At 42.0% G+C, this 26,661-nt stretch overlaps 1 protein-coding gene and 1 long non-coding RNA gene across 5 annotated transcripts in view; one reads left to right on the top strand and one right to left on the bottom strand.

Annotated features, from left to right (window-relative positions):
* Nucleotides 1-11,960: 11,960 nt before the first annotated feature.
* LOC113033503 (uncharacterized) lies at nucleotides 11,961-13,699 on the top strand. The gene is made up of 3 exons (XR_003274037.1): nucleotides 11,961-12,033; nucleotides 12,521-12,621; nucleotides 13,609-13,699. It is a non-coding gene; the product is annotated as an uncharacterized LOC113033503 (long non-coding RNA).
* A 908-nt stretch (nucleotides 13,700-14,607) lies between these two features.
* ebf2 (EBF transcription factor 2) overlaps nucleotides 14,608-26,661 on the bottom strand; it is a 28,435-nt gene continuing 16,381 nt past the window's right edge. For 2 of the 4 annotated variants that reach the window (XM_026187944.1, XM_026187945.1), the window contains exons 7-16: nucleotides 21,793-21,874; nucleotides 20,184-20,325; nucleotides 19,023-19,153; nucleotides 17,910-18,036; nucleotides 17,725-17,813; nucleotides 17,541-17,606; nucleotides 16,823-16,997; nucleotides 16,549-16,731; nucleotides 16,266-16,436; nucleotides 14,608-16,091 (exon numbers count right to left, since the gene is read on the bottom strand). In XM_026187944.1, coding sequence (XP_026043729.1) covers nucleotides 16,060-16,091; nucleotides 16,266-16,436; nucleotides 16,549-16,731; nucleotides 16,823-16,997; nucleotides 17,541-17,606; nucleotides 17,725-17,813; nucleotides 17,910-18,036; nucleotides 19,023-19,153; nucleotides 20,184-20,325; nucleotides 21,793-21,874 — 1,198 coding nt within the window. In that variant the 3' untranslated portion in view covers nucleotides 14,608-16,059. Of the gene's footprint in view, nucleotides 16,437-16,548; nucleotides 16,732-16,822; nucleotides 16,998-17,540; nucleotides 17,607-17,724; nucleotides 17,814-17,909; nucleotides 18,037-19,022; nucleotides 19,154-20,183; nucleotides 20,326-21,792; nucleotides 21,875-26,661 lie in introns of all 4 variants that reach the window. The other 2 variants (XM_026187942.1, XM_026187943.1) reach the window with 1 other exon arrangement.

Here is a 26,661-nt window from a genome sequence, read left to right as displayed (position 1 = left end):
CTAGCTGCTCATTCCTTTGGCTGAAAAGTTGTTAGCTCTCCTGTTAGACTCTTTCAACCACTACCCACACCTGGATGTCTCTGGCCTCATGGCTCCCTGATCTTCATCATTGGCCTTCCACCAGCTGCAGGTAACACAGTCATTTTAAACACTGTAGAACGATTCTCTAAAGCAGCACACTTCATTACCCTTCCCAAGCTTCTGTTTGGAGACAGCCCAACTCATCACAGACCACATGTTTCGGCTTCATGGGATCCTGGTGATAGTTTCTGATCGGGGTCCATAGTTTACTTCTCACATGTGGAAGGAGTTCTGCTGTTCGCTCGGAGCCTGTCACTGTCATGGTCCTCCTGGACGAACCTGCAGATTGTCTGGCAATCAGCTGTCTGCCATTTAAGCTGGGGTCTGACCTTCAGCCTTTATCTGAGCGTTATCTAACTGCGGTAGTCTTCACCTCACCTCTCCATAAGTCTGTTTCAGTTTGGTCACTGAAGATTTCTGTGTTTCTTCCTGTGACTAGGACGGCCCAGCAGATTTCTGAGTATTTGTTGCTTGGTGGCGTTAGGACAGGGGTGGGCAATCTCAGTCCACGAGGGCCGGTGTCCCTGCAGGTTTTAGATCTCACCTTGGGTCAACACACCTGAATCACATGATTAGTTCGTTACCAGGCCTCTGGAGAACTTCAGGACATGTTGAGGAGCTAATTTAGCAATTTAAATCAGCTGTGTTGGTTCGAGGACACATCTAAAGGAACCTTTAGAAGGAACCTTTAGAACAGAATCTCCTAACGGTTAGGAGATTCTGTTCGGGAGACTCAGAGGATCGGGGAATGGGATTCATAGAACCTTCCTTCTACGGCAAGTCATATTTTATGATCTTTGCCACATAGCCATGGAATTTTGACATGCTCGAACCATTTTTCCTGAGTGTATATAGAAGGCAGGAAAAGGTGGTTAAAATAACTGAGGAACATGGGAATTTGACACCAAGCAACTGTTTCACAAAAACAATCAAACTTTAGTATACCAGCTGTAATGCCATGCTCTACAAACATGATGGACCACTTCCAAACGTGCACGAATGTAAGTCATATTTTTTCGTTAATATGCTCTGTATTAATATGCCTGAAGAGTGTAAAAACACAAGAATAAGGCTTTTTTTTGAAAAGGCATTTTTTGTGCTTCTGAGTGCACCCAGTGAATAAGGACTGCCCCCGGGGGTGGTCCTGCCTAAGACACAAAGGGACAGGTTGTGTGGACCTAGGGATAGAAAGAAACACACAGCTACTGCCCAAGCTCCCTTCAGTGTGACGGCCAGCACCCGCCAGCACATTACCCGCTCCACTGCTCCTCTAAAAACAGTGTACGGGACCCGGCAGAGGCACATACACACAAACTCACTACAGTGAAAAGAGACAGAAGAGAGAGCCTATTCAACACATGGAAGCATACTGTATATAACCTTGCTATGCAACGCAGGAAGTCAGTCAAGTATTTTGGACATGTGACATTTCTGAACTTAAAACTTGACCCCTAATTATTTGCTGGAAGCAGGTGAAACTATATGGCAGGTCAAAAGGTACAATTAAAAAGTGAGAAGACAGTCCTCAGACTGAGCTTTCTTCCCACTCATGCTTCAGAGACACAGCGCTACACTAATTTCTACAGTCATGCTACAGGTGAAACTCTTGGGACAAAATTCTAATTTCCTGCTCTAATTTAGTCTCTCTCAACTGGGACAAGTCACAGAGCCGTTTTTCAAACAAAGGCTTCATCAGATCAAACATGGCAGCAATGACAGGGAAGCTAATAATGTTGTTTATTGCTTTGCATCAGTCATATTCAGGGTCATTGATAGCAACAGCAGCTCATGTACAGATACAGCTAACTGTGCTGCTGGTTTTCAATATGCTGCTCGTGTTGAATCCACCTCAACAGTTCTAATACGGAGAGTCTCCAGTGTGTTTGCTGGCAGCGGTCCACAGCCTACAGTGAGAAACAGTATTCTGCGAGCCTGTGCCATCCTCTGCACCATCGACTGTGGAGTTATTTTAGCAGCAGCGTTAGTCACTTTCAGCCAAAATAAGATGAGGAGATGAACCAAACAGCTGCTGTGCTTGTGCTAAAACAATATGGGTGAATACTGAGGACCATTTTGTGATTTCAAGCAGATCAAAGGATCATAATGCTGTCCTTTTAGCCATGTGAAACAGCTTACGGCTGGTAGTGAATTGAAAAGGCAACATATATAGAAGTTAAACAGCACCCTCTATTGATGAGTAAGTAGCACTGCAGTAGACAAAGATGTAAGACCCTGTTACAAACCTGCTGTGCATTTTTTTTATCATGAGGGGGATTTAAAAACAACATACTTTAATATAATAATATTGAAAAGAATGAATTTGACTGAAATTTTAAAGAAACAACAGTGGAACCACTGCTGAGGCAGAGATATCAAGTACGGCAGAAATGGGAGTAATCCATAAAACTACACCACGGCTCATAGTGCCCCCCGTAGGAGACTTTTACAATAGTGTGAGGAAGCTCAACACTGCACTGCAGTACACAGACAAGTCAGAGCCACAACATGGGACTGCACGGGTCAGCACTGCACTGATGGGAGAAGACATCTTTCAGATATAATCACAAGACCAAATGAGCAGGTTGAATTCTATCTAAATGTAATAACAATGATAAAAAATGCTTTACAGTTTGAATAAAAGGAACACATTAAAGCAAAGCCAGTTTATTTATATAGCACCTTTCAAACACTTGCTTTACAAGATAAAATTAAAACCAAAAATAAATGAGGTAATAAAGGCAGAAATAATACGAGTAGTAGTAACAGCAACAACAATAAAAAGAACAAAAATAAAAATATTATTATATTTCCCGGTACAGCTATCTGTTTAGTTTAAACCACTTGTGAATCAAGCTGTTTTTAGCTTCTTTTTTAAAAAAGTAGTTGAGTTGTTGTAGAGGTGGTTCCAGCTGTGGGCAGCATAGCAGCTAAATGCCTTATTACCCTGTTTAGTTTCAGATCTGTGCACTACTACATGACCTTAACGTCCTACTGGGTCTGTATCCATTAAACATCCCAAATATATTTTTAGAACTCAGGTCATGTAACGATGCATAAACCGTCACTAATACTTTAAATTCAGCTCAGCATTTTACTTGGAGCTGAGAACTGGAGTGATATTTTCTCTCTCCTCCTTGTTTTTGTTCTAGCTTTAAAGATAAGTACACGCCTTCCAGCATACAGACACATAAGCAACAGTCACACACTCATTCCAACATATACACTTCCATGCATGCAGATAGATCCAAACTAGAATATTGGTTAACATCACGCTGACAATTTCACTGAAGTAACACTTTCAACTGATTTCAAATGCATGAGCACACGTTGCTTTTGACTGGTAAATATTCTCTACAATATAAAACATTTTTCTTTTTTCGTCTGTTTGTGTGAATGTGAGTAATGAAAATGAAAGGAAGCCAAAGTGCATTCTTATGGGAGTCTTCTTCCTCTTAAGTATTCTCCTTTTTATCTCAATAACCTTTAAATAGCAACTTATTAACTTTTATTTCAGTTGCTCTTTTGACTAGTAATCATTTGGGTTTCAGTGGAGAGGCATTCATCAACGGGCACATCTCGATGTTTTTGTGAGTTTCAAATAACTGAAAACATGAAGAAAACCTTTCATCTGCCTCACTCGGTTATTAAATGTTTTCCTTTCTTTATTGAAGTTGCTTTGTTGTCATTTCCATCATATTCTCCTGAAATGCAGCACATAACGAAGAACACCTTGTCCCTCTAACTGTATGAGTAAAACAAAATTCAGGTATTGCTGTTTAAACACTGAAGTTCTGCGTGTCTTTATAAGCAAGTCTACATTTTCAAGTGAGGTGAGCAGGGTTACAACATACAATAAATCAAGTGATGTGCGACACCAGCACAGCCTAAGGTGTCAAAGAAAGACTGAAATGAATCAGAAAATTTGTTCATTGAACTGATATACACTCATGCTGTTAGGTACACCTTATCAACTGCTTGTAAGAGCAAATATCTAATCAGCCAATCACAAGACAGTAGCTCAATACATGTCGGCATGTAGACACAGTCAAGACGAGCTGCTGAAGGTCAAATGGGGAAGAAAGGTGGTTTAAGAGATTCTCCAATACAACAATCTTGGCTCATTCTCAGTAAAAACAAATATCCTGTGAGTGGCAGATCTTTGAGTAAAAATGGCTTGTTGATGCTAGAGGTCAGAGGAGAAATTGCTTTGAGCTGATAGAAAGGAAACAGTAACAGTATCAGAACATCTCTGAGATCACAACACATTAAACATTGAAGCAGATGGACTACAGCAGCAGAAGACCACACCAGGTGTAACTCCTGTCAGCTAAGACCAGGAAACTGAGGCTACAGTTCACTAAAGCTCACTAAAACTGGACCACAGAAGACTGAAAAAATGTCGCCTGGTCTGATGGGTAACACTAGAGTCTTAGATTCAATAGAGAGAAGTCGCTTGCTTTGTGCACGCTGCTGAAAAAAAGACATCTAGCTAAGTTCATATCTGCTCTGTTTCATCAAAATCCCAGTTTCAATAGCTGGGCCCACATCCTCATTTTAGGTTTGACAGCGTTTCAGAAGGTAAAAGTGAACGCTTTGACATGAATTGAGCTGTGGTTTGGGGAAGGGGAAGGGATTGGCAATGGCTCCCGAGCCTGGCAGATCCCCATGTACTAAATACAAATGAAGAAGTTAAAGAATTGAGAACAAGGAGGGAGGGATGGAGGGTGGGGCACGTAAACGAGAATGACCAGCTTGCAGAACTGGAGGAACCTATATAGATGACAACCGGAAGGAGCGTGTTTGGAGGCGTGGTCCTGCTCCTGAAATTCCGATACATAATCTCCAAATTGCTGAGGAACAGAAACAAGTGAGTCTGGGAACACTCAACATGAGGAATCCAAGTCAGTTGCACTCATTCTGACAACATCTCCTCATCTGATTGCAAATAAACACCCCTAAAAGCAACTATCACAACTGCAACAGCCTTTTTTTTTTCAGTATGAAACTTAGTAAATTGTGCTGATAAATTGCATTTGTGTGATTCATTTGAATGTCCTTCTCTTGAAAGGGAAGTCCTGCAAATACATATAAGGTAAGGCCAGTATAGTGTGGCGAAGTAAGATGTGTGATTTGTAGTCCATCTTCTGCACGTTGTAGTTTCAGCACCCCAAACACCTGGTGTCACATTGTTAAGGACACTAATGTAAAGTTGTCCTTTTCTAATTCTTTATCAGTTTTCTTATAGGCCTTTCCTTGACCTCAATGACCTTTTTATTGAGGTCAAGGAATCTAATTTTTTAGATTTATTTCGTCCACATAATCCAAATACCTTAATCCTAAATGGATCCCAAGCAACTGCTAATGACATTAATGTTTAGAGTGTTTTGCTTGTCCCCAGCAGTTGTTATGGCTGGTGGAGCATGAAGAGAAGTTTAATCCAGTTAATTCAGAAATCTGAAACTTTGCTTTGAAAAATCTCTCTCTCACACACACAAACACACACAATGTGTCTCTCCTTTTCTCTCCTCTCTACTGGATCTGTACCAGCAGAAACAGCACTGATTTGGAGAGCCATATGGCAGGCAACAAAGCGAGGGTAGGCTTCATGTCCACACTGTGCTGTTGCTCGGGCATCCTGCCACCTCATCTAAAGGGCTCATCGGACTTGGCTCAGCATTTGAGGGAAGTATGCAGACCAGGGATCAGTGTAAATACGCCACGAGTGACACTGACATAGCAGTGTCACCAGCTCGGTGGTGAGAACAGCAGTTCAGAGCAGTCGTAGAGTTTCACACTGGGAAGTGAATATCACAGTCTCACCGAATGGGAATACACAGCTTGTGCTGACTGAGAACCACCACTGTTGTGTGCTGTGAGCTCAGCAGCGTGCAGGCAACACAATACTGTGCTGTTCCCAGCTGTTTGGCCTCGTCTGGTGATTAAAACAATTACATTATGTTCGCTAGCATTTTATTATGCAGGGGGGAAATTTAGAATTGTATTGCGAAAAATAGCTTACAGAGACTTTCTTAGTTTTTGTGGGTTATTTTAGTGAAGGTCTGACTGAACAAACAACAGCAGCTGTGGGAAAAGTGGTACAACAGAAGAAGAGTGACACTGTTTTGTCTTCCATGGTATATTTAATAAGGGATTCAAGTCTAATAACAAACTTTTCCAATAAACTTTTTGTCAAAGTTACTCTCTGACTGTTCTGTATTCAGCGCCCTGAAATGCAACAATCAGCAACAGGGGGCGCTCGTGCACAGGAAAGCGCACTATATCAATACACATGGTCCATGTGGATAAATTCAGAAGATTTTTTTTTAATACTTGTTTTAAAAGACACTTAAAATAGTCTTTTTTGTCTCTATTTTGTTTGGTGTTTGTTTGGCAGACACTTGAGCTTCTGAGCAGACGTTAAAGGCTGCAGGAACTTCTGCAGGAACTTCTTTCCTTCTAGTTTCCAGCAAAAAGACGTTTTTTAGCACAACCATGCTCTGTTTCTTCCTTACACGCAAAAACCAATCCACGGGCCTCTGTAGTGCACTATGCACCAACCACAGGAGCTGGTAGCTTTGGGATTTCTGCCCCTGTTTTCACTGTTTTGTAGCATTTTCAGAGTCTTCCTCTATCGTCATTATGTTTATGTACAGAGACATCCACTTTCACATCATTTAACAAGCTAGTGCAGTGATTAATGTGACTTCCCTGGCACTGCCTGACACAGAATTTGAGGAAAAGACTTCAGAAGAACACTGAACAAACAAACTTTCTTAGGAATTAGGCTCTCTGTCTTTAAAACATCAGAAGAACAGCTCTACAGAAAGACTAAAGAATTGTACCACTGTGTATTTTTCAAAAGACTGATTGGAGCATTTTTCACATAGGTCTTGTCTACTGAATAAACACTGGGAACATAAAAGACAGTTGGCAGGCTTGTGTGATACTTTAAATCACAGTTACAACTGCTGAATGGCTTACTTCTGCCATCTAGTGGCAGATGAGCAGTATATATAACAAAGCTATGGTTAAGATTGTTGAGTGATGCTGTCTGAACTTCTGACTGAAACACCAATGTTATGATCAGGGGCAGGCTATCAGCTGTGTAATCGAACAAAAGCCTTCTGCTAGTATTAGGATCTACAATTTATGTAACGCAACACCAATTCCAAAAAAGTTTGCACAGGGTCATGTTTACCACTCTGCCTTTAACAAGTCTGTAAACATCTGGGAATTGCAGAGACCAGATGCTGGACTGTTGTGAGAGGAATGTTGTCCCATTCTTGTCTGATATGGATTCTAACTTCTCAACAGTCTTTTGTCAGCTTTGCTGTATTTTTCATTTCATGATCGATCAGATTGAACCTGTTGGCAGGCAGATCAGTTCAGCACTCTTGTCTAAATCCCTGCTGTTGTAATTGATGCAGTATGCAATTTTGCATTGCTTTGCTGAAATATACAAGTTCTTCCCTCAAAAACACATCTGAATGGGAGTATATGTTGTTGTAAAAACGATGTACCTTTCAGGATTTTGAGATGTGCTACCTGTCAATTGCATAGGTATTAATGCACCCCCATGTGATCAGACATGCAGGCTTTTGAACTGAGCAGTAATAAGAATCCAGGTGGTCCCTCTCCTCTTTAGTTCAGAGGATGAAATTTTGATTTCTTGCCTTCAAATCTTGGCCACAAGATCAGCCACTGTTTTAGTTTCTGCTAGCATGGGGTGGCAATCAGCTTGCCCACACTATCATATCATTCACAATACCACCACCATAATTTTTTACGTGACATGAAAGTGCCAGTAAGATAATATCAATGATATAGCTACAGCACGCAATTATATTTCCTTGCCTGCACAACAACGAAACAAACCCAGACATGTTTGACAGCAAGAGCTGCATGTCAGCCTCTGACAATTTAGTAACAAGGGCACTACATCAACAAACTCAAACAAAACACAACGATTTGCAAAATACACAGGAAAATTGTTTCCATTAAAGCTAGAAAAAACTGCAAACTTACTCATTGCAGTTTGCTGCATTGAGTACAACTGGGCTAAAAAGGAGGAGATACTAGCAGCTGGTGATTGTATACCAAAAGTAAATAAATGACGCAACCAAACATTGCTGGAACACTTGCTAGCTGCACTCCATACGACATGAGGAGCAAACGGTGGATGGAAATTACTGATGTGGTTACATGGTGGTAAATGAGGGCTTTAAGCAGCTGGTTAAAAAGCCTGGTTTAAGATACATGTAGAGAATAATTTTCAGTGTTATTATGAAAAATATTGTGCAGACTTCTGAGGAGTTACAAGATTAGTCATTGTTATTTTGAGAGTTAATAAGTTCTATTTTTACTTAAAGGTTAAGAGAGAATATTTGCAACCTGATGTCACGGCAAAGCGTGTAATGCACACGCCGGTCCACTGTTTCTGCATGTGTGTCCATTTCACGCTTTGGAGAGACAACGCATGAAACAGACAAACATGCAGAAGTTACAGTACCTTGTTTCAACAGTCTCACATTTAGAATTAGACAATCTCTCATCAATGACAGGAACTCATTGGAGGAGAAGGATGGAAAACATCATTCATTTTGTTTGCACTATTAAATTTTGCTCCTTGCAAGATGAAGTAACTAAAAAAAATAGTGTTCAGAAACATCTCTCAACTATTGTGAGATATTTTTATAGCTATATCGCCCACCCCTACTTTAAACCAGCTTAAGATCAATTATTTACATTTTATCTACACTAATCTTTATCATATCTGTGATAACGTCCTGTATCGTTTACTAGTGATATTGTACAAAATAAAACTAAACCACAGAAATGTTTTATAACTGCCTATGCCTGCCACTGACAGGTCCATAAGATTTTACAATATGACATATTTTTGTATTTTTGCCTGTACATCGCCACACCAGATTTTAAATCAGTTGCTCTCCAAAAACCTATGAACATAACTGTAACTTTATGTTTGTGCCCATAGATTTTTATTACAAATGTGTCATCAAAACAACATTAGCAATAAAAAAAGAATCTAACCACAGATATTTCTAGAAGGAGAAGAAGAAATCTAGCTACAATGAATATTTCATCGGCTCATTTGATCATCAACTTGAACATATTTATTGAACTGGCTTTTCCCTCTCACTGGTTCAGTTAACAGAGTTTGACTGACCGGACTGGAGACGCTGGAGGGGTAAAGAGGGAGTATTAAGAGAAGGAAGGAAATAGAACAGGAAATGCAAAGAAGGAGGAGGGCCGGAGGCTGGTGTTGCCCCAGCAGTAGAGACCGGTCCCCCGGAGTCCAATTCCCTTCCTCTTATTTTTCCACTCCTGTCATTTCTCATCTCATCGTGTACCCTATCGCTTTACCTATGTGTATTTTTGTTTTCCTTACACATGCCTTCTACACATGCCTTCTGTGGACCCACTCCATCCTCTTCACAGCTCCATCCATCTTATTGCTCACAGGTGGTGAACTAACACTATAAAAACAGTCCCTGCTTGCATGCTCTCTCTGTAGTCGGAGCTCGCTTGCCTCTTGAACTTGTTGAAATGAATCTGTTGCTGTAACAAATAGTGGACATATCCTTCTAGTTTGAGTCACATTAAAGCCAAACAAAACAACATCTGCTGGTACTATTTAAAACCCCCGACACCTCAGAATACAGGAAGAGCCTCTGTGGAACGTTAGAGAGTAATTACTGGATATCTTTTACAAGATGTAACTAGAGCCAAAATAGACAGTGCTCGTGACACCCAGCTAGTCCTCACTTTGTCCCAATCTGTTCTTTTCGATGTACAGCCCGCCTCCTCCCACCTGTCTCCCATTATTCTTTTCTAATCAGGCGTCCATGCCAATCAATTTTATCGCCATGACAACATTTTGCATGACGCCCCCTCCAAACACCGCCGCCACAGCCACCGCACACCCCTATAAACAAAAACAAAACAAAATAAATAAAAAAAACAGAAGCTGGATTCCGACAGCTCAGGATTGATGAGGGGGAGTCCTGTCAAAGGCCAGAGATTAGATTAGGAGTGAAGGAAACACACACACACACACACACACACACCACAGCTCAGAGGCAGCAGGTGCTTTTGGTTAAACCTTAATTACATGATCTCTGATTTCTCTAATTGATATGGTAATGACTATGTAATTAATGCAAAAGCAGAAATACCAGCAGCTCACCTAATGAATGGATTTATTTGATTAGATATCCTTCTGCATATTTATGCATGCTGGTAAACAGAGGACACCAAAATACAGAAAATGGTTATTTGGGGCGGTTGTGATAGTGTTGCTACTGATGAGAAGCCACTGCTACAACACTGATAGAATTTACACAGGTAGAAATTTGAGCACAAATGAAACTGCTAAAAAAAGAAAAAAAGAGTAAAACTTTAACTAAATACATTTGCTGCTTTGAACTGTAGCTCAAAGCAGCTGTAGCTGTAGACTAACTAGCACAAAGACTGTTTAAAAGAAGAGCAAAGGAGGCAAAGGAAGAGGAACTCCAGCCCTGTTCTCTCACAGGTAGGTGGTGCTATGGGGCTACCTCACACTCACAGTTTATGAGCCACAGTTTGCATAAATGAAGATGATCATGAATGGTGCTGATGAGCACTCTCCAGTCTTCAAATCACTAAATATATGTACATATTTTTTATTCAAAGTCTACACGCTGCTCCAATAAATCCCAAAGCTCACAGACTCTGATGCCTTCACCCTTTCGTAGACGTATACATACTCAACTATAACTTCACCGTGACATCTAGATGTGACCCAGCTGCCTTTACTCTCTGCTTTAGCAGCAAACCTCACAGGGAGGGAGGAGACCGGATATTTGGGGAAAGATTCCAGTATGAAAAGTCACCTTCTGGGGATGAGAAATCATCTCTCCCGCTTACATCCAAACGCCTGCACTGCTCGCTGACTTTAAAATATGTCTCCATATATCTTCTCTTCATGTGAGATATCTGGGGGTCTGCTGCATGGGGTGGGAGGCAGGAAGAGGTCAAGTGAAAGCACATGTGGGCCCAGGCCAGGTCTGAAGAACGGAGACCTCGTGGTTCTCCATTTTTGTGTATAAGGTATAACCACACAACCCAGACACTCCTCTGGACGCTATTACACCTGTGTGTGTTTTTTATATTATTATACAACAATAATAATAATATTCATTCATATAGTACTGTTTGATTGCATTCATTTTTTTTCTAAGAAGTTAGAAGTACTAGAATATAAGTAAACTAAATAAATCATAAAAGTGCGGTGAAACTGCTTTGGGTTTTTTCATCAAATTAGCAACTTAGATGATAAAACACTGGAACAAATGCTAAAAACTGGCGTGTTCTGCCGTTTCCTTTGGGTCTACAAACCTCAGCTTCTGTACTTGTATAAGTTTTCGGGGGACAATCTATTAAAACAACAACGACCACACAAAATAACATTTTACACTAGCTTAGCTTTGATTGCGCATGCCTCCAGTGTTGTAGCGCACGACGCGCTGGTTTTCTGAGACAGACAGGAGAGGACCTAATACCATTAATGAACGGTGGAGCGCTAGTTGGTTAACTAACTTACCTCTGAATAATGTGTTTCTTACGGGGCCACTCGGGCCACGGTTGATGGATGGCCTTACAGAAGCCGGGTCAATTAGCCAGGCTGGATTTCCCTGCATGTCGGCTGTAGACAGCACCGGGAGAGCTCCCAGCTCTGTCACACGGGCCTGGCGGTAATTAATCACCAGCGTGGGGCCTTCTCACCTCACACAGGCGCGCAAAAGCAGCCAATACATACGTTTGGTCCAAATTACATCCCCACTCTTCTAATCTGGCTAATTGTCAATAACGCACCCAGAGGAGACGAGGGATCGTTACATAAAACAGAGTCCGACCATCAAACGCGGACCATCCCCAACAACACGGAACAATGTACAGTAAGAAAAAAAGAAAGAAACCACGTTTTATTGTAGCAATAGCTGCTTTAGTTAGTTTATATTTGCTCAACAGTCTGCAGTAAAACTTCTCTGCTTTAATTACCTGAAGATACAGTCTGTGGGACAACCAGGTTGGGACACTGGTATCAAAATTCAATAACAGAACATCAAACACACCAACAACAGCGTTGTTGGTGTGTTTGATGTAAATGTTTCCATTAGTCAGGGTTTGATTAAAAGCAGCACATACAGAAGTTCTACATGGACTCAAAAGCAATGAGATGAAAATGACCGATGACCTTTAAAATGTATTCAAAACTGAATATTTTCTTAAATCAGGACCAGGAGCTCAGTGTCAGCATGACAGGAGGGACATGTAATCACTTTTGAATTGAAAATTGTCTTGGAAATGTCATTTTAGCTACAGCTCTCATCCCAAAAAGCTGTTTCTCTTTCTCTCTCCCTCACAAACACACACACAGGTAGACAGAGCACAGATTGAGAGGCAGGGACAGAGACGTCACTCTGTGTTCACAGCATAAACTCCTGTGGTCTGGACAAAAGCAGCAGGCTGGCAGATGAGGTTTGTGTCTGGGGGCAGGGGAGCAGTGTAGCACTGCTGTGCTTTGTGTGTGTCTGTGCACAGTGTGCGTGTTGTTCTTATGAATTTGTGCATGTGTGTACGTCTGAGCGTGTGTGTGTGTGTGTGTGTGTGTGTGTGTGTGCATGCATTTATGTTTGTACCTACATGTGAATGCACACGTGTGTGTATTTTGTTGGGGGGGGGGGTTGGTCTCATGGGGCAGCTCTGTGTCGGTCCCATCTGCCACCCCACTCTACTGACACCCAAGGGAATGGCAGAAGGGGTGGGGGATTCATTTTGGAAAAAGGAATCGGGGTCCAGTGGTCTAATGGGCAACAATGCTGGTTTTACTGATGGGCCAAAGGCAAAGGACACTGACTGGGTGTGTGGAAGCCAATCTACCCATCTATTTGACAAAACAGTGGGCCACCCCTGTCAAGCGCTGCCTCAGCCTGCCTAATAAGGCACGCACACCCATGAAATTATGCCTTATATGAGAAAGGGGTGTATATTTTACACACATGCACACATAGACCTGGGGCTAATGTCAGCCCTAATGCATGGCCACGCTGTGGCCAGAGGGCTAATTGGGTATATAAACACAAACACATCCCTTGAGAGGGAAGAAGGCAAGGGTGCATTTTGTGCTCACTCTTTTGTGAGGGTGACAGTACTTTAACTAAAACAGCAGTATCTATAATAAAAGATGACGCAGTTGCTCTCTAGCAGTTATGCTCATTTGCAGCTGTGCTCTGAGTGTAATGTGGAATGACTTGGTGGCAGGTGGCATCTCATCCTGTCTTTATCCAAATTGTGATCAGGAAACAGTAAATGGTGCTGCCGCACTCGCATCAGCAGCAGCAACAACATAACAGTCTCGTGGAAGAGCAGCATATGGCTCCTGCACCACTGGACAGAAGGAGCACTCAGCAAGATGAATGCTGAGGTGCTGGCAACAAAGCTGACTTTAACTTGTCAAATTAACAGCATATCAAAGGAGAGACAGCAACAGGGAGCGATGATGAGGAAGAGGCAGCTGCAAGTGCTACTTGATGGTGACAAAGACTGCATGGTGACTTGCAGAAACATCGACTCGCTGCTGAGGTCAGTGTCAGATGTTTGAAGTCGGCGTGTCGCTCACTGTCACCGAACAGAGTTTTTGAAACGCAGTTCGACCATATGTGCTCAGTACAAACACACACGGCACATGCAGACATGCATGCGCCGGGTGCTACCCTACCCCCTCACTGCTTTGAGGGCTATGTTAATGAAACAGTTGCTGTTTCCTGGCATAACATTAATTACCCGATCAAAATAGAGTGGGTAATTAACTGCCCTTCTTTACCAGTGCTAATTACATTAACAGAGAAGGGCCATTTGAGGGAGCAAAAGAAAGGGGAGAAGGAAAGTAGAAATACAGCGGTACCACGCAGAGGCTGAAAAACAAGACAGTGAGGCAAACGCTTGTATGTATGTTTTAAGAGAGAGAAAGAGACAGAGAGGAGGAGGCCTCATTGGAGGGAGACTCATGTGGTTCTCACTTGGGCCCCCAGAGGCTTGGTCCTCAGAGAAAAGCAGGCTTATTGGAGAGAAGAGAGATGGAGAGAGGGGGGTGTTGTTTATCTTGACATGCTCTACTCAGTCTTTAACGCTCGCATCACAATTAAGATGCTGCGGCTCATCAGCTATGTATACAAAACAGTGTAACAAGCTGCACGGGCACACAGGTGACGGGCGCAGTCAAAAATAGATTCAGCACAACCTTGAGTTGTGGAGCACTGTGGTAAAATCTTAATGTCCAGTAAACTGTCTGATAATCCAGTGTGTGTGAAAATGAATGCCAAGACAGTTTACAATTTAACGCAGGCCAAGAAACAAAGCAGCTTGTATCAACATCACACCTTTTTTTTTTTTCAGTATCCATTTTATTTGGAGCACAAAATATAATTACACCTTGAGATATACAAATCACATTTGCAACTATTTTTTGTATCATTTCAAAGAAAGATGGCTTCAAAAACATAATATTAAATTGCTAATAATTTTTAAATAAATAAAATTAACCAAACTCTAAAAACAATTTTGCAAGAGTCATCTGTTCTTTGTGTTCTTTGTTTTTCGAGTCCTGAGAATGCAGTTTGTGTCATACTGAAAAAAATGTAAGTAAGGAAGTACAAGTAAAAACAGAATGATGAGGGTCAGTGAACATCTAATACGCCCGCTTCTTTTCTTTCTTTTTGAGCATTTGTGCTTTTATTTACCGTACTGCATAGTGACTAGAGACCTGTACAGGGCTGAGACATTTAACATGGATGTGTAAAATGTAAAAGTCACAGTCGTATATATTTAAATTTGTAATGTGAAGTGAAAAAGTACCAGGGCATCGGTGTAAGAGAGCATGCATTTAAAGTGAAATTAAAAAGGGATAAGGCTAACTAACATTTCCTTTACACAAGGAGAATCACCTTCTGCAACATATATATCATTATGCAAGATCCTGCAAACTGGGGATGTTTACTTAAAAAAAACAAAAAACGAATTCATCTTCTATGCTGATCATTCATCAAATTCATTAGTAACCGCTGAGATAAATTCATGTCAGTAACAGCTGGAAAAAGTATCACTGTATAAAAACACGTTTATATTATTACCTAAACTAACAATAATAAGTTAAATTGCTTGTTTTTAAATAAATCAATATATGAATTCCTTTAGTAATAACCCTTGAGACAAAGAGCTCTCCCTTGAAAAACCGTAACGATCAGAACAAAAAATAAAGGGTTTGTTTTTCTGGAATGTAAATTGTCTTCAAAAAGTCTACTACAAAAAAAACCTCTCACTAACTCACAGACGGTTTACACACATGCCGTTTAACGTGTCCATACGCAGACAGAATAGCACCCTGCTTTTTAGAGCTGCAACTTTTTATCTGAGTTGTCTGTCGTCCATCAGTGTTCAGTGCTCTCGTTGTGCGTCCTGTAAAACTCTGGCCATGGTTTTGCGCAGGTGTTGAGGAAAAAAGGTGAATACTGCATGTGATGGTTGGTCAGAAGTCAACACAGATGCTTTTGAAGCTTGAGGTGAAATTCAAAGCAGTCTTCATCTGTTTCTTTTCCGAGGCTTCATTACACACACACACGTACACAGCCGAATGTGGTCCAGTCTAGTGCTGCTTGCTAAGGATGGTCTCTGTGGTTGTGGGTGGATTATTCTCCTCCGTGTCTGCAGTGGATAGCTGGTCTTTGGACATTTTCATACCCCGTGCTGTTCATCCAGACGGATGAAAAAGGGACTAAGAAAAGGCGAGCATATGGGGTTGGGGAGGGAAGATATACAGTACATGGTCGCTAGTGATCAATTTTCCATTCTCCCTGCCCTCGTAGTGCCAAAAGAGGGGCTAAGTGAAGCAGTGGTCTGGGGTAGATTGGGGGTGCTTTGCTACATCGGGGGAACAACCAGGCCCGTCATTGCTGGAGAGAAAAAAATATACAAAATCTATGATTCGACTCAGTCAGCTCTTGCATTATTCTACATCCAGCAACTGTTTTCTGTCTTGTTCAGTCAAAGCTTTCGAGTTAGTACAAGGGGTTAGACTGCATTCATAAGTTCAGACAGGGGGGTCAGATAGTGAGTTGGATGACTACCTCTGAAGCTGTTCCCCCCTGAGGCGGGGCAGGCAGGGGAGGGAGAGCCTTGGGGCCTGAGGACGGGAGCAAAAGCACTCTTCTGTTTAGCAGCAGACGGGAAGGAGGAGAAAGGCAAGAGAGAAGATGAGGAGCTGGAGCTTCCTGGTATAGTGGGGCTAGAGGGCATTACTGTGGAACAGAGAGCAACAGTCAACTTTAAGCCTGAAAGTCATAACACATCTGCTTTGTTAAGTTCATTAATGAACACTTGAAGATATTTAGAAAGTTTTTAAGATCTTACTGTAGGGAGAGCCAGTGGGGGAGGCACTGTTAAAACCAGGAGATCCAGGAACACCTAGACTAGTCATGGGAACTGTCCCATAGCCTCCAGTCATCCCTCCACTAGTGCCATAGGTTGACTGCTGGGGAGTTGAGGCTGACGGGTAACCCCTTGGAGACAAACTGCTCGAGTTGCGAATGTAACCTGGAGGGGCCGTGGAAAAGTTGGGTTACATTTGAGCTTTATTAGCTTCAAAATCAAACGTGAAGGATGACTTAAGGCTCAGTTTGCTCACCCTGGCTGCTCTGTCCTGGCTCTCCAATGCTCACACCCAACTGAGAGGGATAGGAGCCCAGGCCCATCACACTGCCGTGGGCTGGTGAGCTGGGCAGTGCCTGCAGCTGACTGTGAGGACGGGGAACACTGTAGAGCGCCTCGGCAATGTCAGCCGCTCGTTTCAGTAGCATGTCCTACAGGAGGGCAAATAAAATAGAGAGCAATGGGTCAGGCTCACAGACATATAATGCAGTTTGGCCAACATGTTATTGCTGTTAATTAATATATCTTTAGCTTGGCAGTAAACACAATATCTAATATCTAATTAATGTCTAAAACTGTGAATGTCTCCGCTACACCCAATTAGCCCATTAGCTACAAGTTTCATACGGTGTACCAACCGTGCAGCTGACAGTTTTCTGACTCATACTGGTGCTTTCATGAGTTTTCATTTCATGTGCAAACTGAGAATCAGCAGCTGAACAGCCACTTGACATCCACAATCTAAAATTGTACTTTTTTGCAATGTTTTTTAATCTTTTAGCTTTCTGAGTGCCACACCTCTTTGGAAGATGCAGTCGTTATAATGAAATGTTGGAAACCATCAGTCATTTACATTAGAAATTCAGTCTATAAATCAATGCTAATTGTTAATATGTAAAAAATACAAAATCACAGTCACATGTGTACATTATTCTGGGCTTCAATACAATATGTAAAGAAAATTTCCACCAAACCTGATTACTGTGTGGATTTCCATACAAAGCTTCCACAAGATCTGCTGCTCTTTTCAGGAGGATCTCCTGCAAAAAACAAAAGAACAAAAACCAAATTGAATACAATAACCTCTTTATGACATGTGCACTGTGGTTTGAAAGATAATCGTAATATAGTAAGGTCATATATGTAGCTTTCTCTCACCTTAGCTAGTTTCTCTGGGTCACCAGGGTGCCGAGGAATAACCTTCTGAAGACGCTGAAAGCCATAATCTATGGTTGGTTCATTAAGAGCTAAAAAAGGAAGGACAAAGTAAGTCAAAATCAGTCTCAGTTTAAAATTCTTGTGGATAACATGGACAAATAGAGCACAATGATGTGTCTACATACCTGTGTAGATAAAGCGCCCGGGTGCTCCTTTGCAGAATTGCTTAGATTTATAAGACAGTGTGACTTCCACAACCCCGGGAATGTGTCTCGGAGGTGTCTGGACACGGATAGCGTGTGGTGTGATCAGCTGGGGAACAAACACAGAAACTGTGTCACAAAATGATAAGAAATTCAACATGAGGACTCCAGCTAAACATTGGTTATTTATTTCTGCTCCTTGTAAAAAAAAAAGACTATATATAAAGATTGACAGAGACATATTATGTCAGTGAAGAAGAATTTGAATCGTTCTTCTTTGTAATGACCAGCGGGGGATGTTCAGGAGAACGATCCAGCTGAACAGAGGCCTAGGAAGCAACTTTAATTCTTCCTTCATTGATGAGGTCAATAATAAGGTTCCTTGTGCATCTGTGGTCACTATTGCTAGTTTCAGAGTATGCTTTAGGGAATGACTACTCGCTTGTGATATCTGGATTTCAAAAATCAAGAGCATGGTAACAGCCAAAAAACCCAACTAAAGGCTCCAGAGCTGTAGACCCAGACCATGGTGTGTAAAAAAAATCAGTTCAAGGTTGGAAACAACCTGCATAAGCTTGTTTGAAACTACATACAAGGCCAGAAGTCCTGGTCACGAGCCATGCACATGACTTTTACTCATGGTCTGGAGCTCAAGTCAAGTGTAGCTGGACTATTTTTTAGTTCAGTTTTCAAAGTGAAACTGGCATTTGGCCAGGAAAAGACACACAAGTGGCAAATTTCAAGCCATCAAAAAGTGGACTACTATCATTAGCTTAACCTCTTAAGCCCCAACGCCCCCTGATACGGGGGCAAAAGGCAGGAGATCAGTTAGGCTTGGGGCTTAAGAGGTTAACTCTGTGACACCCTGGTGACATTTGTCATGCTATGACAGCTGCCACTGGCATTTAAAGAAATATCCTCACCACCGTGTCCTGTAAATGTTCAGGCTACTTCTACAGTGCACAGTCTAATTTTCAGTACACAATCAAATTTTGTGTAGGCTGCACCTGAGTAACTGAAATAATGTGATAAAGCATAAGCTTTCATTTTTAAATATCTACCACCATTAGTGTGATGTTATGAAGATGCTCTTACCTCGCTCCATACGAGCATGCTTCCAAACACCACTTGTAGCCCGTCAAAAAAGTTCTCCCCAATGACTATGACCATTGCACCACCGGTGGTCCAGCCCTCACTCGGACTGATGGCTTTGATACATGGGGTAGCTAAACAGAAGAGCAAAGCAAGATTCACTTCAGCGGTTTCAATACAGGATGTTCAGCAGTTGAGAAAAGAAGATGTGCAACGGAAGTGGAGATCTGATGAAGACTGTTTTAAAGATGCTCTGTAGTTCAGGATTGTGCAAAACAAGTTCTAAGATAAAGTTACAAAAGCTAAAAGCATTAGTGCCTGAATATTTCAACTTAATTTTGTTTACGATGTGATTTTTATCCACAATGAACTCGAAGAGCACATTGGAAAGATATACAGTGTAGGTCAGCAGACACAGCAGCTCAAGCAATGGACGTTAAATGAAAGAGATAAAAACAAATCTCTATTAAAAAATAAATACGTTATGAAATGTATTTATGCACAGAACCGGAGTAAATGTTCTTGGTTACCTTTGACCACTGTTCAGATAAATAAGTTGTTCTTAGTTGAGATGTGATGTTGAAGATGGAGATCCGTTTCCAGGTCTACAACTGTAAACTTTGTTCTCAGGCTTACAATAAGATGGTCTCCACTTATATACGCATTTTCACTTTGTGGTTCTACAAAGCATTTTGAAGTGTGTTTCTCCTTCACTGTTTAGAGACTAACAGCACCGTAGCTGCAACACAAGGTGCTTGCCTGCCCTGTGAAACAGACTGGGTTTTGATAGTCTCGCATATGGAGCAGTAAGATATCAAACCACCAGCTCTGGGAGGAGTAATTTCACTTCATCACCTAAGCCTTGGTCACCCACATAGCACATTGTTTATTAGAGATGACAGCATTATCTTGAGTTGAATATTTTAGGACACATTGACAAGTATGGAATAAATGCTTTAATTAGTTCAGTTAATGACCTCAGCAGTTATGTTTGATATACCACGGTGATTATGATCGGACGTTATGCAACTCGAGTACCTGCTGTTCCCTTATGTTCTGTGGATGAGTGTGTCTTATGCTTCTTGTGAGTGATGCAGCAGACATGTAACACAGAAAAAAAAGGTACGGTAAATGAAGTGTGACGCGATGGCGTAATTGTCTTACCATATTCCATCGTATTCTCGACAGACTCGCCTGGCTCCAGTCTTCGAGCTCTTCTGCCATGTTTTGAGTTGTTGTGGACAAACATGTTGTCAGACACGGCTAGGACGTGACCGTCTACACTCACAGTGCTGCACAGGACCACCTGAAAGAGAGGAAAAGAGCCATGAGGAAGATACATGAGCGTCTATGACCCACTTAGACAGCATGCTGCGAGTCACAATCTCAGGTTACGACAGTAAAATCCCTGAGCAACGATTTGTTTTAGTGTACAGGTGATAGTCATATTTCTTAATAGGTAATGTGACATCCCCGGGATCTCCATAATATGTCTGCATTCTGGGGATGACACTGTTCCCGCAAGCCTCCACTCCCCCATCAGGTCTCCATATGGCCTCTCCTGCACTAACTTTTTGATTCATAGAGCATGCAGCAGGCTCATCGTTGTCTCCTCGTGATCCTTCAATGACAGCAAACATATGGACCAAATCTCCCATTTTAGCCAGCAGTTAAGGTAGTGGATGATATATTGTGACCCTAATTTGATTTTCTGGTCTCAGCATGTGTGTGTCCCTTCCCACATCATGAGGATGACATACAAATAATTAATGAGAAGACACTTTTCTCTTTGGAAAAATTATGAGTGTTGATGCTAATCCTGAGCGCAAAACTGAGTTTCCGCATGTTTATGAACATTTTTTGACAGTTAAAGGGAGAAGATCAATGAGAAAAGAATTTGAATAAACCATAATGTTTTTATTTTTATTTTTTTGTTTATTTTTTTTTTAGATATGTCAGAAAAGATCAATCTTTTTACTCCCTTTGAAATAAACACATGGCAGTAATTTTACAGGTGAGGGAACACGAGGAGGGAAAAAAGGAGAAAAGGCATATGATCCATAGGTGGTGGAAAAAGAGGGGCAGCTATAGGAAAATAACTGTAAATTATCGATCTAGCGTCAGACTCCTGTCCAGCTCCGATCACCTTTTAACCCGGAGATGACAGTCTCCAAGTGCCTGCGTGCTCATAACTTCTCAGCGTGTGTCACCTCGCAGGGGATAAAGCAAAAATGGTGCAAGACAGCAGGACGAAGACAGGGAAGGGACAGGGGGTTTGCTGGGAGGAGGAGAATGCCAGACAGAGGCCGCTGCTGCTGAAAGACGGCAGAGGAAGTGAGGCGGGAGCGTCCCAAGTGACCACTTCCTGGGTCACGGAGCATGACCTCCTCCATCTGGAGCCAATCACTCAATTCTTGACAACTTCCTGAAACACCTCAACCTATTTCCTGCACTCCAGCACCCCCACGACCAAGCCCCCCTCCACATATCCAACTCCTTTCACTTGTCTTTCTGTCTTGCTGTCTTCTTATTGATTTTTAACTTTCACCTTTAACTCCCACCTTCGTGTTTTTCTCTGCATAACCTCTCCAAAGGAGGAGTTTAAGGTAAAAGTGTGACAAGAAAATTCAAAAACAAAATCCTCTATCTAAATTAGAAGACACGAGGTGACATTCTCATTAATCCAAAACCTTTTGTTTTTTAGTGCCACGTTCCCCACTTCCATGCAAGCACACACTCACACACTTGCTGGTTTCCCTCCGTGTACTTGTACCTGAAATCTCCTCATATCCCTTGGGTTTCCTGCTGTCTTCAGACAATTCTGGTTACATTTCAGGAAAAACTTCAAGAAAAACCTGCAAAGGTAAATACAAGGACACATGTTTGTATATTAGCAACAAAAAAAGCATCACACAAAAGAATCTTGATCACGTTTGTGATTATTTGCTACCCTGTAACAAACTGGCAGTCTAAGAAGACGCTAATTATTTTTCCGAGACAGGTCTTGTGTGTGTAAGGTTGTGCGGATGTGTGCGTCTCTGCTCTGTACACATCTGATTACTGTTCTGTCTTCAATCCCAGCTGTTTAGTTTAATAATAAAGTCAATGTTATTACACTTTAAATCAAGTAATGAGATTTTGAAGCACAGTCCAGTGAAACAGCCACGGTGTTTCAAAGTACACTGGAGACAGTGATGTATGCCAGGAGACTCAAGGGACCGTGGTATCCCACAATGCCGTATTTGAACCCCCACATGGGAATGGAGAGGGAAATGAAGTACAGACAACTATAGAGAAAGTGAAACGAGGAGGTGGGAAGATGGAAGGTAGCGATAGAGGCACAGGCACTAGTATGGACATGAATTTTGTTTTCAAGTATATGTGTCTCATTACGTATGTGAGTCTACTTCTGGGTGTGATAGACTGTGCAGACACAGAGTAGGTGAGAGAGAGAGAGAGAGAGAAAGAGGTGCTGATAGCCTCTGCTGCACCAAAGGAAACCTGAGAGAAAGGTGGAATAAATAGGAGAGAGGGAGACTGTGGAGAGAGACTCCAAATCCCAGGTGTACGCAGTTCGGCAACATAGCCCGCTGCCATGGCAACGCAGCTCTGCCGCAATCCCAAAGTCCCCATGCTGAGGCAAAGACAGCGGTGGGAAAGAAAAGGAAACAACAAGAACACATTCCATCACTGAAACCCAGCGCGGAGCCAGGAGAGAGACTTGGCGAGGTGAGAGGCAGGAAAGTATATAAAGAGGACAGGTGCAGACAGGGCTCAGGAGGTGGAGGACTTAAAGAGAGGACATGTGTTAAAATACAATAAAATAGGAATGAGCTTTGCGCTGATGCAGGATTGTGATGTAATTACGCTTCTTCACTTCACAGTAAACACATCTGCCACATCTCTGCCGTGTCTGTGAGAAACACCCATTAGCACTCCAATAAAACAAAGAATAGCAAAGCAGAGAAAAATGTTGCACAAGGATGCAACGTATTTCTTTTGGGGGGTTTTTTAGTTTGGGGGGGGGCTCCAATCCCACCCACACTGTGTTTTCTGCAAGTATAAGTCATCTTAATGTAGAGCGGTTGTTTGGAGAGGAACTTCATATTGGCCCCATGGCCCTGAATCCTCCCATCGAATACTAATCTCTCCCTCATTCTGTCAGTTTTTACTCGCTATTCTTCCATCACTCGCTCCAACTTCCTCCCTTGCGAACAGGACCTGGCTTCTAACTCCGTTCCAACAGTGTGTCCAATATTTCTTGATTTGAGCTATTTCGTCAGAGGACAATCAATATTGTTGTTGGCAGAGGGCGATTGCAATTTATCACTTAGATCTTAGGCCTCCAAACTCAAAGCTACGCTCAGTTTGGGGTGGAAACATGTAAAAGGGCACATCTGCAGGATTTTAACATACATGCAGCAGTACATGTATGTTAAAATCCTGCACAGGCAGAGTTTTAAAGTCTGGTTCTGGACTCTACAAGTGGACAATAATCAAAAGTGTCCCGTTTCATTTTACTGTGTCTACTGAAGGTGATACAGAACACATATTGATTATGTCCGGGCCAATGCTTCTTACACTGTGGCTCATTTAAAGGAATATAGAAGCCTTATGCATTAACCATTACATCACAGGAATCACATTTCTGGTTCAGTAAGCAGGTCCATTGTATGCCTGTGGTTTGATAACACTGGTTTCCTCACACAATCCAGTCGTAATCACTCACTTGACTGACTGACATGATAAATTTCTGCTGTAGTGATGCATCAGATACCAAAATCACAACCTAATTCAAAGGCTGTCTACACCGATCTCAGGCTTTGTGCACTTTCTGAGGGTTCTTGACCTTGTTTGTTGACTTCTTCTCATCATTCCTTGTTTGTATGACACCGGATGCCTCACACATGCACGCTCACAACCACACATCCGCATGCATGCATACATGCACACTCTAATACACTGACACACACCCCTCTGCTCCCCTCCCAAAAACCCATTGAGTCAACTTTTCACCCCCCCCAGTTCGGACGCACACAGCTGCAAATGCTGAAATTAAAGCGAGACATTGACGCATATATTAGCATGCATTAGCCGCTTCCCCCTGCCCACTTAACATGCAAATCTCCCAGCCCCGTCGCCTCGCACCTTCTGCCACACATTCATTTGCTGAATTATAATTAGACTAATCTTGCATAATTAATAAGAAGTCGAGGACCCTCTGTTTTTATCCCCTCCTCTATTGTGGTTGCAAAAGTTTAATATTGCTGTTGTTTGTTTTTGTTTTGGTAATGTAATACACCCACACACCTCCCCGTGCACACAGAAGAGACGAAGAGAACACGCTAAGAATTGGAGGTGATCCTCATGTCACAGGGAAATTGCAGAGAAAGGCTATTTTCAAAGAACTCCACCAGAGTTATCGTGTTTATATTTAATAGCTGCCTTGTTACACATCCACAGATTATACTGCTCCATAAAGCAGGTGGAAAAGAGAGATCCTGTTTTTATTAAAACACTGTCAAGTGGGTAACACAGTGCAAATAAAACTAATGGGAGGTATGAAACAATTTTTAAACTGTCTGCCTCAATAAATATTTGTTTTAACGACTGACAATTGAAGAAGAACTGCAGACTATAAGATAAAGCATTATTGGTAATCTTGTAAAAATGTATTTTAAAAATAAAACTTCTTAGATTAAGATTGCTGTTCCACATTAGTGGCAAATTTCACCCTACAGCATGCTGCAGTCAGCTATGAGAATCAAGTTTTATCTTCTGCAGCGTCTTCCCTCCACAGACACGCTTAAAACAGGAAACACAAACAAAACATAGAACCAAGTCTTAAACTTTGGGATCATTTTACACTAGAGCACCACAGGGAGTGTGTTTTTTTCTTTTCTGTCTTCACTTCTAAATCTCTGTCAAGGCCTCCAGTCCCTTTGTCTACATCTGCGTCAGTTCCCAAGACTAAACACAGACCTCGCAGCATGAGGTGGGCATCCCAGGAGTGACAACTTGCTTTGCTAAAACTAGATCAGTGACCAAACTCCAAGTCGTGACACTAAAAACAATAAAAGAGTAACAGGTTTTTTTTTTAACACGTTTTCATTCTTTACTATGCTTGGTTTCACATTCCTCAGTCGATTTTAGCATCTGTTACACATGTAAGCATTGCCCTGCTTTACACATGGCCTTAATCATCCAGTGAGCACCTAAGCACCAAAGGACTTAACAAAAATTTTCATAGGCATTCATCAGCACTAATCACTGTTGACATAAACTGCCTTTTCACATAGTCGTAAAACACATCACCCACTATGCTCGCTGTAAATGAACTTTTACTGGTTGCAGTGGCTCTTCAAGCAATCTGATTCAAGCGTGGCTTTAATGAAGAGTTCAAATTAGCCAGGAGCACAGAAAACACTCCGACTCTCACTTTCCTGGGGTTGGCTTTAGTTTTCTAATTTTGGGTCAGTGCAGCAAAAGTGACAAATTTATGCTTTAATCCAAATATACGAGAGGAGAAAACTTAAAGCAAACTATGGGGAGGGGGTGACTGTCATCATTTTTGCTCAGCAAAAGTGGGATCCCTGCTGCTTGGTGAGAGGCGAAAAGTGGAGACGGAAAAAGAGACACTCTTCTTCATCATCTTAATAAATGTAATTTTTGACCCAGTCTGTAATCCCTAATATTCAAACTAAAAAAGGCTGCAAAATGCAAAAAAGATGAAGAGGCGGACGCGGAGGAAGAGAGGAAGAATGTCGACGTCCTGTATGCAGGGCCATCACTCATCAGACATCCCCTCCATCACCTCCCCACCGCCACCCTGAAAAAACAAAACAGTGTCCTGACATCGTGGTGGAGGGGAGCTGAAAGGCGGGTGGGGAGGAGGGGAGGAAAATTAGGAAACCAGATGTGAAGCATTAAAACATACTGACATGCTGAGGGCCTTCCTCTGCCACACTCACACACTGAGAACACTAACTCGTACAGCAGGCTAAGATACATGCACGCATGCATGTGTATGTCTCACACACACACAGGCCATAAAACAACACACACGTACACATGCACACACAAAGACAAATACTGACTTGAAAGCAGCCATGTGTGCACAATCAATCATGCAGAATTATCCACATTAGAAAAAGTGATGCCTAAAAAACAAATGCCTAAAAAATGTAAGCATGCTAGCTGATTTTTAATAAAACACGCGTGAAATGGGCCAAAACACGCTGCAGCTCATGGCTAGGAATGAAGATTTGGATAAATTAGGGAGGATGTAACAATTTTTCACTGTAAGACAAAAATCTACAGATGGGTCATCATGCATCACTGTATGGACATGCATCCAATTAGGACATATATTTTGGCTGAGAAATGGCTGGGGGAGCTTTGTTTTCCTTCATGAGGGGAGCTGTATTGGGGGGGGGGGGGGGGGGGGGAATTGGAGCATAGTAGATGTGTATGTGTCAGTGGGGAAGAGTAATAAATACCCCTGGACCAGGGTCCCCTGGCAGACTGGGAGCTAGACTGGTCACCAGGGTTAACACCCGGGGCACCTGACCTCTGACATTGCTAATGGGGCACAGAAAACCCTCCACGAACTGATACCCCCTCTGTCGCATACCACCACAGG

This window comes from Astatotilapia calliptera, chromosome 12 (assembly GCF_900246225.1).
Source record: "Astatotilapia calliptera chromosome 12, fAstCal1.2, whole genome shotgun sequence".
Classification (NCBI taxonomy): domain Eukaryota; kingdom Metazoa; phylum Chordata; class Actinopteri; order Cichliformes; family Cichlidae; genus Astatotilapia; species Astatotilapia calliptera.
Note: the sequence above shows the minus strand (reverse complement) of the source record. Positions and strands in the feature narration are given on the sequence as shown.